General features: G+C 45.1%; 1 protein-coding gene across 1 annotated transcript in view; it reads right to left on the minus strand.

Annotated features, from left to right (window-relative positions):
* Positions 1-12,855, minus strand: part of notch3 (notch receptor 3) — a 30,277-nt gene that overhangs the window by 6,452 nt on the left and 10,970 nt on the right. The window contains exons 3-24 of the mRNA XM_079632484.1: positions 11,280-11,422; positions 10,857-11,192; positions 10,122-10,244; positions 9,794-10,027; positions 9,550-9,705; positions 9,242-9,427; positions 8,167-8,280; positions 6,281-6,394; positions 4,776-5,009; positions 4,577-4,687; positions 4,093-4,285; positions 3,856-4,001; positions 3,387-3,620; positions 3,146-3,298; positions 2,813-3,041; positions 2,523-2,724; positions 2,198-2,354; positions 1,923-2,107; positions 1,650-1,782; positions 909-1,163; positions 717-829; positions 61-590 (exon numbers count right to left, since the gene is read on the minus strand). Of these exons, the coding sequence (XP_079488610.1) occupies positions 61-590; positions 717-829; positions 909-1,163; positions 1,650-1,782; positions 1,923-2,107; positions 2,198-2,354; positions 2,523-2,724; positions 2,813-3,041; positions 3,146-3,298; positions 3,387-3,620; positions 3,856-4,001; positions 4,093-4,285; positions 4,577-4,687; positions 4,776-5,009; positions 6,281-6,394; positions 8,167-8,280; positions 9,242-9,427; positions 9,550-9,705; positions 9,794-10,027; positions 10,122-10,244; positions 10,857-11,192; positions 11,280-11,422 (4,281 nt within the window). The remainder of the gene's footprint in view (positions 1-60; positions 591-716; positions 830-908; positions 1,164-1,649; positions 1,783-1,922; positions 2,108-2,197; positions 2,355-2,522; positions 2,725-2,812; positions 3,042-3,145; positions 3,299-3,386; positions 3,621-3,855; positions 4,002-4,092; positions 4,286-4,576; positions 4,688-4,775; positions 5,010-6,280; positions 6,395-8,166; positions 8,281-9,241; positions 9,428-9,549; positions 9,706-9,793; positions 10,028-10,121; positions 10,245-10,856; positions 11,193-11,279; positions 11,423-12,855) is intronic.

A 12,855-nucleotide genomic window follows, 5' to 3' on the forward strand; every position in this document is an offset into this window, starting at 1 on the left:
TTAGAGAAAGACCATCATAAACGGTCCTTTGATTCATGATAAAAATAGTACAGGACTTACTTGCAGACTTTCTCTTTGGTCCTGCAGTCAAAGTTATCAAACAGGCACTCTGCATTGTTGCAGAACTCATCACACTGGCTGTTGTTGAAGAGCCGCCAGCAGCGAGGGTCTGTGCAGTGTGCCCAAGGGTTCGCAGCAAGAGAGCAGTCACCTCCATCCCAGCGGCAGGCGAACGAATTACATTCTTTGTCACACACACCGTCATTGGCCTTGCCGTGACAATCAGCAATAGGGCACTGAGGAGTAAGAGGTGGCAGAAGCCTGACTTCCTGTTCGCATCGTTTGCCTGACCAGCCATTGATGCACTGGCAGTGGAAATAAGGGAAGCCGATTTCCTCTGTACACAAGCCTCCATTGCGGCAAGGCTTGGAGGAGCAGCCCTCACTGCTGCGGTGCTGACACAGTGGCCCGCCAAATCCCTGAATACAGGTGCAACGTGCACCTCGTGAGGTAAGAGTACAGCTGCCACCGTTGTAGCAAGGCAGCTCTTTGCAGTTCATGCTCCTCTCACAGTTAGCACCTGCATACCCCTGAGAAAGAGACAAGGAGGAGTTAAGTAGTTGCTTTTGAATTTTAATACAGTACAGTTAAGATGGAAACACAAGATCATAATGCTATAGTTGATACATTTTGTCATATAAGGCCTGGATACTCACAAGCTGACAGGTGCAAGTGTATCCCAGCGGTGAGCTGCCGGACAAAGAGCACACTCCTCCGTTCATACAGGGTTGAGACTCACACATACTGAATCTATTCTGACACCCTCGTCCTGAAGACAAAATTAAGTTAGTATTTAGACACAATCTTGCTACCACAGACACATTTTTCAGTTTTTAGACATCCCTCACCTGTGAAGCCTGGCTTGCACACACACTGGTAATCATTGGGCAACTGTATGCAGTCCAAGCTGTTGGAGGGGCTGCAGGGATTGGAAAGGCACTCGTTGATGTCTCCCTCACAGCGTTCTCCAGTGAAGCCAGGAGGGCAGTTACATCTGTACCCTCCAACCCTGTCCACACATGTGCCGTTATTTTGACACTTGGGTATCCCTCGGGGCCATGAGGGAATTGCGCAGTCATCCTCATTTATCTCACAGAGGACCCCTAAGAAAATGCCATAGTGAAAACATTAGTGACAATATTCCAACCTATATGTAACCTATGTACACTACCATTTAAAAGTTTGTGGACAGCAAGATTTTTTCTTAAAAGAAAAGAATACTGTTTTTAATACGGCTTTCAACATTGATAATAATTACTTAATCAGAAAATCATCATATTTTAATTCATTCTTAAGGATCATGTGATACTGAAGACTGGAGTAATGATTCTGAAAATTCAGCTTAGATCACAGGAATAAATTACACTAAAATATTAAAACAGAAAAGTTATTTTACATTGTAATAACAATATTGTATTTTTGATCAAATACATGCAGAGACAACTTTCAAAAACATAAAAAATATTTTTTTATTAAACCGACCCCAAACTTTTGATGGTAGTTTATATTCAGATTTTCGCAGTTAAGGCTAAAAGACTCTCGTTGATTAAGGTATATTTTTCACCATAGTTTTAGAATTTTTTACTTACCTAGTGTTCCTGGAGGGCAGGAGCAGATGTAATGTCCCACCAGGTCAATGCAGGTTCCTCCATTTTGACATGGGTGAGACTGACACTCATTGACCTCTCTCTCGCAGTTGCTCCCCTCATAACCAGGCAGACACTGGAGAAAAAACAGGTCAGTTCAACATCTGTTCTGAAATATCTTCAGTTCTTCATATTCTGTGGTTATTACAACAAGGCCTAATTAACTAATATGAATGATAGTATATGCTATTTTGTACCAGTGGTAAGATGACTTACATCACAGGTGAATCCTCCCATGTAGCTCCTGCAGGTGGCGCCATTGAGGCAAGGTTTGTCCTCACAGTGGTCAAACTGGGACTCACAGTAACTGCCTGTGTAGTCTGCGGGACATTTGCAGTAGTGTGTGTTGCCAGTATTGACACAGTGTCCACCATAGTGGCAAAGCTCATCTGTCTGGAGACCTGTGCAAGAATGAGTGTGTGGACCGTTAACAAGGAGAAGATCATAGTGAAATTGAATCCATAAAAAAATGCACATCTATTTCTATATACCTCTCTGTCTGGCTGCAATTTCACAGGACACTCCTGGGATGTCACAATAACGACCTGACCAGCCACCCAAACAGTCACATGTGAAGGATGCATCTTTCTGTCTGCAGCGGCCACCATTCTTGCATGGGTTAGAAGGCCTGCACCAATCAACTGGATACTAAAAGAGAGAAAAAAAATCATTTTAATCTGTAATTTATTTTCATTGGTTCCATTCTATCCTTGATTTTATTTCTTTATTATTTGTTTTATTGTAATATTTATTATTTTATGTAATATAAAAAATTTGAGGGCATGTTGAGGTTATAGCATAATGTTGGATTAATACCTGGCAACGAGGGCCAGTGTAACCTTTCGGACATGAGCAGCGATATGACTCCAGGGCATCTTGACAAACTCCTCCATTAAGGCATGGTTGAGAGTTGCACTCGTTCACCTCGTACTGGCAGTAATCTCCAGTGAATCCTGAGCGGCAAGTGCATTTGAAGCCGTTGATCCCATCAGTGCAGGTTCCTTCATTAAAACAGGAGCTAAAACAAAAGGGGAGATGATTAGTTTAAAAGCTACTATTGGCTACAGTGTTTCTTTTATAAGCTATGAGTGTCTTCATGGTCTCACCTTTCAGTGCAGTCTGCTATGTTGGTCTCACAGAAAAGGCCTGTGAAACCTGGTTTGCAGGTACATGTGTAGCTGTTGACGTAGTCGGTGCAAGTGCCTCCGTTCTTGCAGGGACCGCTCTGACACTCATTCACCTCGGCAGCACAGCGTGCCCCGGTGAAGCCTGGCAGACAGCTGCAACGGTATGAGTTCACTCCATCTGTACAGTATCCTCCATTCAGACAGGGGTCTGACAAAATTTGAGAACACCATTAGACCACGCCAAAGAAAGGTTTGACTGCTTTATTTGCAAGATCTGCAATAAAAACCTGATTTATGCTCCATTTGACTCACTTGGTGAACAGTCATTGATATCAGTTTCACAGTTGGGATCAGTGTAGCCAGCACGACAGGAGCACACGTAGCCACCCAAAGTATTTGTGCAGGTCCCGCGGTTCTTACATGGGTTAGAGGTGCATTCATTTATGTCATTGTTACACAACTGACCTGTGGTGTGAAGTACACTCAGAGTTAAGACATGCTTCAGGAAACTCAATTCTTATAGACTTGAATCTGAATGCGTTTAGAAACTTACCTTGCCACCCAGGTTGGCAGTTACACTGGTAGCCCAGGTAGTCTGGTGTGTTCACACAGGAAGCATGGTTGGCACAAGGGTTGGGAGAGCAAGGTGTAAGCAGTTCTGCACAGGTGGGACCACTATAAGGTGGCTCACATAGACAGGTGAAACTGGCAACTCCATCCACACAGGTGCCTTGATTTAGACACGGGCTGGAGGCACACTCGTTGATGTTCACCTGACATAAGTTACCTGAGGATGGGTGTGAAAGACAGCTGTCAGATTGTAGCTATTGGCAAAAGCAGTGCAATTCTTAAGAACTGGAATTCCCTTATTAGGGAAACATTACACCCTATTCAGCAGCAGAGTTTGAAAATAAAATATGAGAGGACAGTCTGTTCTTCCCGGTACAACAATGTGTAATAAAATCTCTTTTTGTTGTTATTATTGTAAAACACATACTGAGCAAATGTAACATAAATCTCACCTCTAAAACCCTGCCGACATTTGCAGGTGAAACCATTGAGCTGGTCGAAACAGGTGCCTGCATTCTGGCAGGGGCTGGGTAAACAATCGTTTCGGTCTAGGTCACAGTTCTTACCCACCCATCCAGGTTCACAGTCACACCGATAGCTGCGGGAGCAATACAAACATGAGTCACAGTCAAAACAAGTCCCCATTTATTTACTTCCTGTTGGTTTTAAAATATGTAATGAAGCTGTACCCATTAGGGTCATCCCTGCAGGTCCCGTGCAAACATGGGCTGCTGGCACACTCATCCACTTGTGAATAGCAGAATGGGTCGTGGAAACCTTCAGGGCACTGGCAGTGGAAGCCGTTCTCATCATCTACGCAGGTCCCTCCGTTGCGACAAGGGTTCGACTGGCACTCATCAATCTCGTCTTTACATTGAGATCCTGAAAGGGATGGAAGTTTATAATGAGGTTTCAGTACAACTTTATTTTACATGTAGTTACTATAGTAACATCAGTAAATTATACATAATACAAGCAACTATTCCTAACTGTGTAGTGAACATGTTGTTCATTAAAGTTACTCAGTACTTAACTGTATAATTACACAGCAACAAGGACAGCGTAGAATAAAGTAAAAGTGAGGTTTCTCTTCTGTATCTCTCTTAATTTGTAAATTCAAGGGGGTGTTTAAAATGTATGAGAAAAGTGGGGGAAGATCTCTCCCTGTCTCACCGGTAAAGCCAGGTTTGCAGACACATTCATAGCGGTTTATGCCATCTTTGCAGATTCCGTAGTCACATGGGTTGCTAGCACAGTCGTCAAAGTTGATTTCACAGTTGGTACCTGTGTGGGAAGCCAAAACCTTCTTTAATATGAAACAGAAAACTGAATATAGCTAATACAGTTGAATTAGTAATACATCCTCCCTCACCTGAGGTGCCATGTTGACACTGGCAGATATACTGGTTGACTAGGTCCACACATTTGCCGCCATTCTGGCAGGGGTTGCTGTGGCACTCGTTGAGCTGGTTCTCGCAGCGGTAGCCAGTGTAGCCAGGATAACAATTACAAGTGTAACTGGCAATGCCATCTATGCAAGTGCCATGGTGGCACGGGTCGGGCTTGCAGTTATCGATGTTGCTCTCACACAGCCTTCCCTCAAATCCTGAGGACAAAGAGGAGACGTGCAGGAGTGAATAAGCAGAGAATGGTGCTTCTCTGTAAGCCCAACATCTCAAGGGCTGAGTGAGGTGGTGAGAACGGAGAAGTATCAGATTTATATGTTCACCGATGCCCTACAGGTTCCTGCATTTGTGGTTCGTGTCTGTCAAGAGCAATTTCCCCTCTGGGGACCATTACTGCACAAGCTAGGTGAGACGAAATAGCATTCTCTTTGTTCATAGAGTTTCCATATTCCTACTGTCCGCTCATGACCACTGTAGCTCACAAACTCTGCATGAATGATTTAATGCCCTTTATTTGTGTTTTTGTCTGGGGTGTAAATACTTCCTTGTCCTCTTTATCCTTCTTATCCAGCACCCCCTTGACTACCCCCATGCCTTTTTGGTTTGAAAATGTCTCTCGTCTATCCCCAGTCTCGATACGTTTTCTCTCTCTTTTCTGTCTGCTACCTCCGTTTCCTTCTTTCTCTCTCTCTTGTGAAAGGTTCTACAGTTTGGAGTCTCTGTTCCCGTGGTTTCCATGCCGACAGGCTGTCAAGGCAGCAGCCTTGTGAGGAGCAGGGCAGGGCTGGGCTGCGGTAGTGAGAGAGAAAGTGAGAGAGCCCTTCACAGGCCTCACAGACCTGCTTTTGTCCCCTCGAGTAGCAGGACAATACCCTGCGTCCCAGCTAACGGGACAGCTCAGCAGAGGGGAACTGGAGCACGGCGAATACCAAACAGCAGGCTGTTTCAGACAATACACAAACTCCAAGTCTGTGCTTTCTAAAGGCCAAGAGACACATGCAGTATGTACTGTATCTTTAGCCCAAAACATTCACACACAAGCTCATGCAAATTTGATGGACAAACTAAAACCAGAAAACAGCCATTCCTACAGGCACAACTATGTGAAGGAAATTGCTGGGACCTTTAGTTGTGCCATACGTCACTGTGTGGGTATGCATTGTGGGTTACAGATGAACAGATGTCGGGGTGATGACCGAGCATAACCCTCAACGTCAGCAGCTGCTGGCCTTGGTGACCCTGTGACATTGGGGTCTGCAGGGCAGAGGAGGGGGATTTGAGGCTTTTCGTCAGTATGCCCAGCAGTACGATCACAGAAACATGAGGTAAAGCATTTGACCCTGAGACTACAAGCAGGTGTATGGATGTAGTCAGCGATGATGATTTTGACTTTGAACCCTGAAGGAGACCCACAAAACTCTTGCACAGCAGGCACATACAATCATACACACATCTTCATTTAGCAGCTTACCTTCAGCACAGCGACATTCATACCCATTGGGCCGGTCAATGCACTTGGCTCCATTTTGGCAGGGAGTGCTGGCGCACTCATCAACGTCGATCTGACACATGGTGCCAGTAAACCCTGGGACAGGCAAACATAGAGGTTAGAGGTCAGTCTGAGGCAGCAGAGGTGAGTTCCACACACTGACCGGGTCATTAGGTTCAGCTTTGGGGGCAGTAGAGCTCGGTCTAGTTATAGATCTCTGCACCTTCGCTTATTCAAGCTTATTGAGTTTTCAATGGAGGTTCACTTAAAGTTTTGGATGAATCTCGTTTGAATTTATGGTGTCAGTGGTATGTACTGTATTATCAATAACATATGCACTGTGCACAGAATTTAAAACATTTGACTTAATACTGGAGCCTTATAATATGTCCAGATTCTGCATTCTCTGAATCCATCCAACTGTCACAATCTGGAATGGACTGCATTGAAATGTTTTTCTTATCAGTCATATTTTTGAGTTGACCTGTGCAGTATAGTCTTAGTATGTGGAAAAAAAATCGAAAACTTTGTTGGAATATTAGCTGGCTCTTTATTTTTGGAAGATATTAATAAAGTTTATTTACATTTTTGCAGTGATAAAAATTTGTTAGATGGAAAATATGCATTATTATGCGCATTTCCATTACAGATTTTTTTGTGATTTAAAAAGAAATGACAGCGTTTCCATTAACTGATGTTATGCGACTAAAATTTTATTTTTTCCTCTCGAGATAAGTCATTCCAAAAATCATGGCAACGGACGTTGGTAGGTTTATGTATATCCCATAAACCCCACTGCACTGGCCATTCTTATTAATCGAAGGAGACATATGTGTGTTATCAATCATTAATGGCAAAGAAAGATCCTTATACTTGAGAGGTGTTTCTGGGGGTTTCTCCCTCATATCTGCTTCGAGGTTTAGAATCCAGTATTCCTGTAATTCTTTTGTCTTTTATGAATTTAATAAAGGACTCCTGTCTCGTATTCTGTCCAAACATACCGCGTCATCTACGTCAGGTGACCTGTAAATGCGCAAAAACTGTTTAGCAAAATATTTTTTGAATTGCCGGAAAAACCACCTCATGCGAGCGTAAAAACTTTTTTGCGATAAATGAGAGTTTTCGTGAAATTGACGTGTTTCCAATGGCCATATTTTCAATTTTCAATTTCAATTTGCACAATTTGAAGGGTAATCGAAAACCGGCTTGTGAGAGGGCAGTGGGATTTAAACACTGACTGATATCCCTTGTCTGGGAAAACGTTCTAGTAAGTACGAAAAAAATGGCTGGGGCCCCATGAGAAATGTTCATTTCTGCATCTTTAGAGGGTGTTGTGTTGATTAACAGTGTTATGATGGGATCTATGTTGATGCCTAGGGCAGAAGGTTAGAAGGGGGAGATGCTATAATTGTTTTCTTCAAGGCCAGTGGCCCTCCCTCTTTCCTTGCACAAACGCTACCGGCTCAATAGCTAAATGGGGGGTGCGGGGTTGTCTGCCCCAGATGTAAATTGCGGACATGGAAAAGAATCTCATTAGCAGGGCTGCTGTTCCCCCCACCACCTCTATGTAGAGAGAGACGTGTGAGACTGTTGTCCCTTCTCTATGAACAAGTTGGGAAGAGGAGAAGGGGGGTGATGGTGCTTGTGTAGAGGGACCACAATGGTGTCTTTGTTTGGGCACGCAGTTGCATGGCGCTAAAGACTGCACTCTAATGAGTAATTACGCAAAAACTCTATCAGGCAAGGGGTCAAAGCTAGGTTTAACCTGATATTACATGAATTGAGATTGTATATTAAGTGACCACACAAGTGAATTTTGCATACATACTGTTGAGCTGGTGATGCTGGGAGAATGACATGTTTCATACCTGGCTGACAGGTGCAGGTGAAGCCATTAACCATATCTCGGCAGATGCCGTCGTTTACACAAGGGTTGCTCTCGCATTCATCAACGTCCACCTCGCAGTACTTCCCCTGATAGCCTGATAAAGAGAAATCATAGTGAAACACTGTTCTAACCCTCAATGCATTGAAGACAAATCTTGGACCGCAGTTTCACACAGGGGCACACTGAGATGTTCTGCTACACTGCACCCTACAGCAAGTTCATGTCTCAGAGGAAATGGAGAATTGCTTCGTCTATGCAAACTGAGGCCCCTGCTTTGACTAGAAGCACCACACCCTACTGTCCGCAGGATGCCCTGTGGTCATCTCTCCATTGAGAACACACATGTTCTATAATCAGCAGAGTGCCGCTCTTGTGTGTCGCCCCATTCAGGTGAAACAGAGTGTGGGCTGGGGCCAGAGCATTGACGGCGGCATGGAATCAGAAAGAATTGGCCCCTCCACGTGAGCCAGGGCCAAGTTGCCGATGATCAGGAGGGTGGGGAAGAAGAGGTGTCTGTGGAAATGAATGGGGTACGAGCAGAAGTGGGGGGAGGGGATGAGAGTGCTGGGAAAAAGTTTGCTCTCTCTCTATGTGCGTAGGGCAAAGAACGGAGCACAGAGGGGCCCCATTGTTCCACTCCATTCCCACCACTCAAGATCTCATTATAATTCACTGCACACTCCTCCCCCTCTCTCCCAGATTGCCCAATACACCCCGGTCCCAGCGCCGATTTGTATGGTTCCCCAAAAAACCTAAAGATGCATGTAGTGCAGGAAGTTCACAAACTCTGTAGAAGTTTTTACTTGAACGTGTGTGCTGAAGACACAAAGCCAAAACACTGATCTGTGGTTTCTGTGACTTACCCATGTGGACAGAGTTATTCTGTTTCAATTAAATTACCCCAAATGACCACAAGGATATTGCATAACAAACCCTCCTCTTTTGAACTTTGCATGTTTTCCAAAGTAGGTCTATATAGTCATATGGTCTGGAAGTCCACATTGATCTGAAGCAGATTTAACATGTGTAAGCTAAGGTCAAGTGCACTGACATACCAGGCATACAGATGCATGTGAACTCGCCGATGCGGTCCAGGCAGGTGGCGTCGTTTTGGCAGGGCATGGACAGACACTCATTGATATCAATCTCACAGCGAGGGCCGGTGTAGCCCCGTCCACACTGGCACTGGAACGATCCCTCCGTGTTTACACACTTCCCAAAATGCTCGCAGGGGTTGGCACCTAGCACAAGAGAGAAACAGAGGAATCAGTTAACATTTACTCTTTACTGAGAGAGACAAAGATGAGGGAGAGACAGAAAGAATCAACGAGAGAGGGAGCCATTCACAATGTTGTACATTTACCAATTGAACACTCATCCATGTCTTGGTTGCAGGCTCCGCCAACAAAGCCAGCAGGGCAGGTGCAGATGGCGCGGCCGTTCAGAGGGTTAGTGTCACACACGGCCCCCTCATTACAGGGGTTACTGACACAAGCATCATCCAGATGACAGAGCAGACCTGTAGGGACAGCAGAATATCACTAATTGGACTCTGAGGACAACGAACAAGACCTAAAAATAAGGAGGGATGATAAAGACAGTCGTACCAGTTTTGCCCACCGGGCACTCGCAGAAAAAGGAGGCCACGCGGTCATGACATGTGGCGCCGTTGAAACAGACAGCTGTGGCACAGTCATCTATGTTCTCACTGCAGTCGTCCCCCGTCCAGCCATTGACGCATACACAGGTGTGCCCTCCAATGGTGTTGAAGCATGTACCGCCATTGTGACAAGCATTGGGCTGCATGAGACACTCGTTGACATCCTCAGCACAATACTGGCCTAAGGACAGAATGACAAATGACAAATGAAGTTATTTTAAGTTATTTTGACTTAAAATCAACAGTAAACGTGGGAAAAAAGAGTGTACATTTACCTGTCCACTCAGGCAGACACTGACAATTATATGTGTTGACACCATCTACACAGATCCCACCATTCATGCACTTGTGTCCAGGGCAGTCATCCACGTTCTCCTCGCAGTTGTGTCCCCTGAAGCCTGGGCGGAGAAATGAAATATGACACAGGAAGCAGGGGGGTAAATGTGGGAATAATAATGCCTGATCTGTTCCTCACTTCCCTAACACGCCTAATAACTTTTACTTACTCCTGCTCCACAACCATTGATAAATTGATGAACAGAGTAAAGTGAGCAGTAAAAAGTTTCAGTGGGTGTTGAGTGTTTACATATTCTCATGGCGGTTCCCACAGCGGCAAAGCCAGGACCTGACGGAGATCTGCTCTAGAGGGCCATACTCCCTGTCGTGTTTGCTTGTTTTATAATCTCTCACGGTTTCAATGACTTCCTCTCTGGTGAGAGACATTTCCTGCTTGCTCCCCAGAGGGGAGCAGAAAGGCAATAAAGTAAATTCCTGCCCAGCAGCCCACGTGCTTTCCCTCTTCCACGCTTTGACTGTTTTGCTCACTCTCTTTCTCTTCTGTATCTTTCTCTCACTCAGTCTGAGCTATTTATAGCAAGCAGGAGGTATCACTGCCTGGAAAGTCCAGACGCTTCGGGAAACCCCGATTCCAAGGGTTGGGCATGAGTATGGGAACTTGATAAAGGGTGCGTGTCTACATGAATGCATTCATGCTTTCTGTATGTTTGTACCTGGCAAGCAAGCACAATCGTAGGTGTGGTCACCGGTCTGATGGCAGGTGCCCCCGTTGAGACACTGTGAAGGGGCGCAGGGCTGGGTGGGCACTTCGCATGTGCGCCCGCTGTACCCAGCAAGGCAGTCGCAACGGAATGAGCCATGGGTGTTCATGCAGATTCCACCATTAAGGCATTTTCCAGGTTTGCGGCACTCATCAATGTCATTGCGACAGTTTTTTCCCTGATACCCAGGTGGGCACGAGCAGTTGTAGTGATTGTTCCAATTAGTACAACGGGCTCCATTGGCACAGGGATTTGTGGCACATGCATCAATCAGGGAACAATCCTGACCTGCAGACACAAGAAGCGTCATTCACAAACAGCCCTATATTTCCCACAACCTGTACCATGATGGCATGAAGACACCCTCAAGCTTACCTCTGAAACCTCGCTGGCACACACAAGTGTACTGTGGGATGCCATTAGCAACCTGGCTCTTGCAAGCTGCTCCATTTAGACAAGGCGAGCGATGACAGGGGTCCAGATGCTGACAGAGTAAACCAATATAACCAGGCCGGCATCTGTCGAGGGGCACAAATTTAGAACATGAGCATGCATTTCAGTGGGACCTCAGAAACTTTTATCAACAGGCCAGGTCCAGTATCTCTCCAAACTCATGCACAGAAAACATAAATAGTCAATTATACTAAGCTAATTATAAAACAAGGTTAGGGAGCAGGTGATACACACACACACACACACACACACACACACACACACACACACACACACACACACACACACACACACACACACACACACACACACACACACACACACACACACACACACACACACACACACACACACACACACACACACACACACACACACACACACACACACACACACACACACACACACACACACACACACACACACAATTTTATGCTATCCACCAGATGTTGCATATATGTCTGACTTGACTGTAACAGCAGAGCACACTTTGCACATTCTTTGGTATTCCAATACAGAAAGCATGCTTCTCTCCATGCCAGTTTGCATTCCAGGATTATAACTGATTTTCCAATTACTTCGCTGCATTCAATAGTAAAACACGGCTGTCAATAATAAAACACAGAACTACCCGTGTTCACCCATGAGACCTTGCAAACTGTATACAGTGTTCCATGTGTTACCTCACAATGGAGACCACTCAAAAGACAGGAGACAACAAAACATAGATGATTTGTTGGTAAAGCCACTTTGTGGCAGTTGAATACAGTTCTTTCCGCTCTAATTATATGCTTTTCAGTACAGGAAGGTTATCTTGATGGACAATTGAGTGGGACCTGAAACTGAACAGGTAAGATAAAATAAACAACTTTTCCCTAAAAAAGCGGTCTCTATCATGGGCTCTGGGGCCTTTGGTAAGCTAGGCATGAGAAGCCAGTGTGTGTTGGGTAACCCTACACCCACACAGGGAGCCCCACCACAGGATGAACTCCCACATCAAAAAGACCGTTTGAAGCTGATGACAAGCACTGGGATGGTCTGTTCTCTCTGTGTCCCCCCTCAGGCCCTCTCTCTCTTTCCACTGTAAAACAACCCCTGGGCAGAGACAACAATGGCTTTTCCTCCTCTTTCTGTTATAGGATGACCACTTTTTACACTGAGCTATCTGTCCCTTTGTTGTTTTTCTTCTTTTGTGGCTGGCGTCTCCTCCCCCACACAAATTTTAAGCAGTTTCTTTCTGACCTTGAAGAGGGGCTTTAAAAAAAGCGCGTGGCATATAGGGGGTGCTGTTTTAGACTTCTGCTGGACCACAGAGGGAGCCTGCTAGCCTTTCATGATCTATACTTTCCAGATAATTCAAACTCTGTTGAAAATGTTTTTTCTACCCAGCAAGACAATAGAGGATGACGCCACAGTGTTCTGCTGCTTGGAAGACACACCTACAGAAATGTTTCATATGGGAGTAATAAAACATTCTGGAACTGGAACCAAAAAACTT

This window comes from Phoxinus phoxinus (genome assembly GCF_949152265.1).
Source record: "Phoxinus phoxinus genome assembly, chromosome: 1".
Taxonomy (NCBI): domain Eukaryota; kingdom Metazoa; phylum Chordata; class Actinopteri; order Cypriniformes; family Leuciscidae; genus Phoxinus; species Phoxinus phoxinus.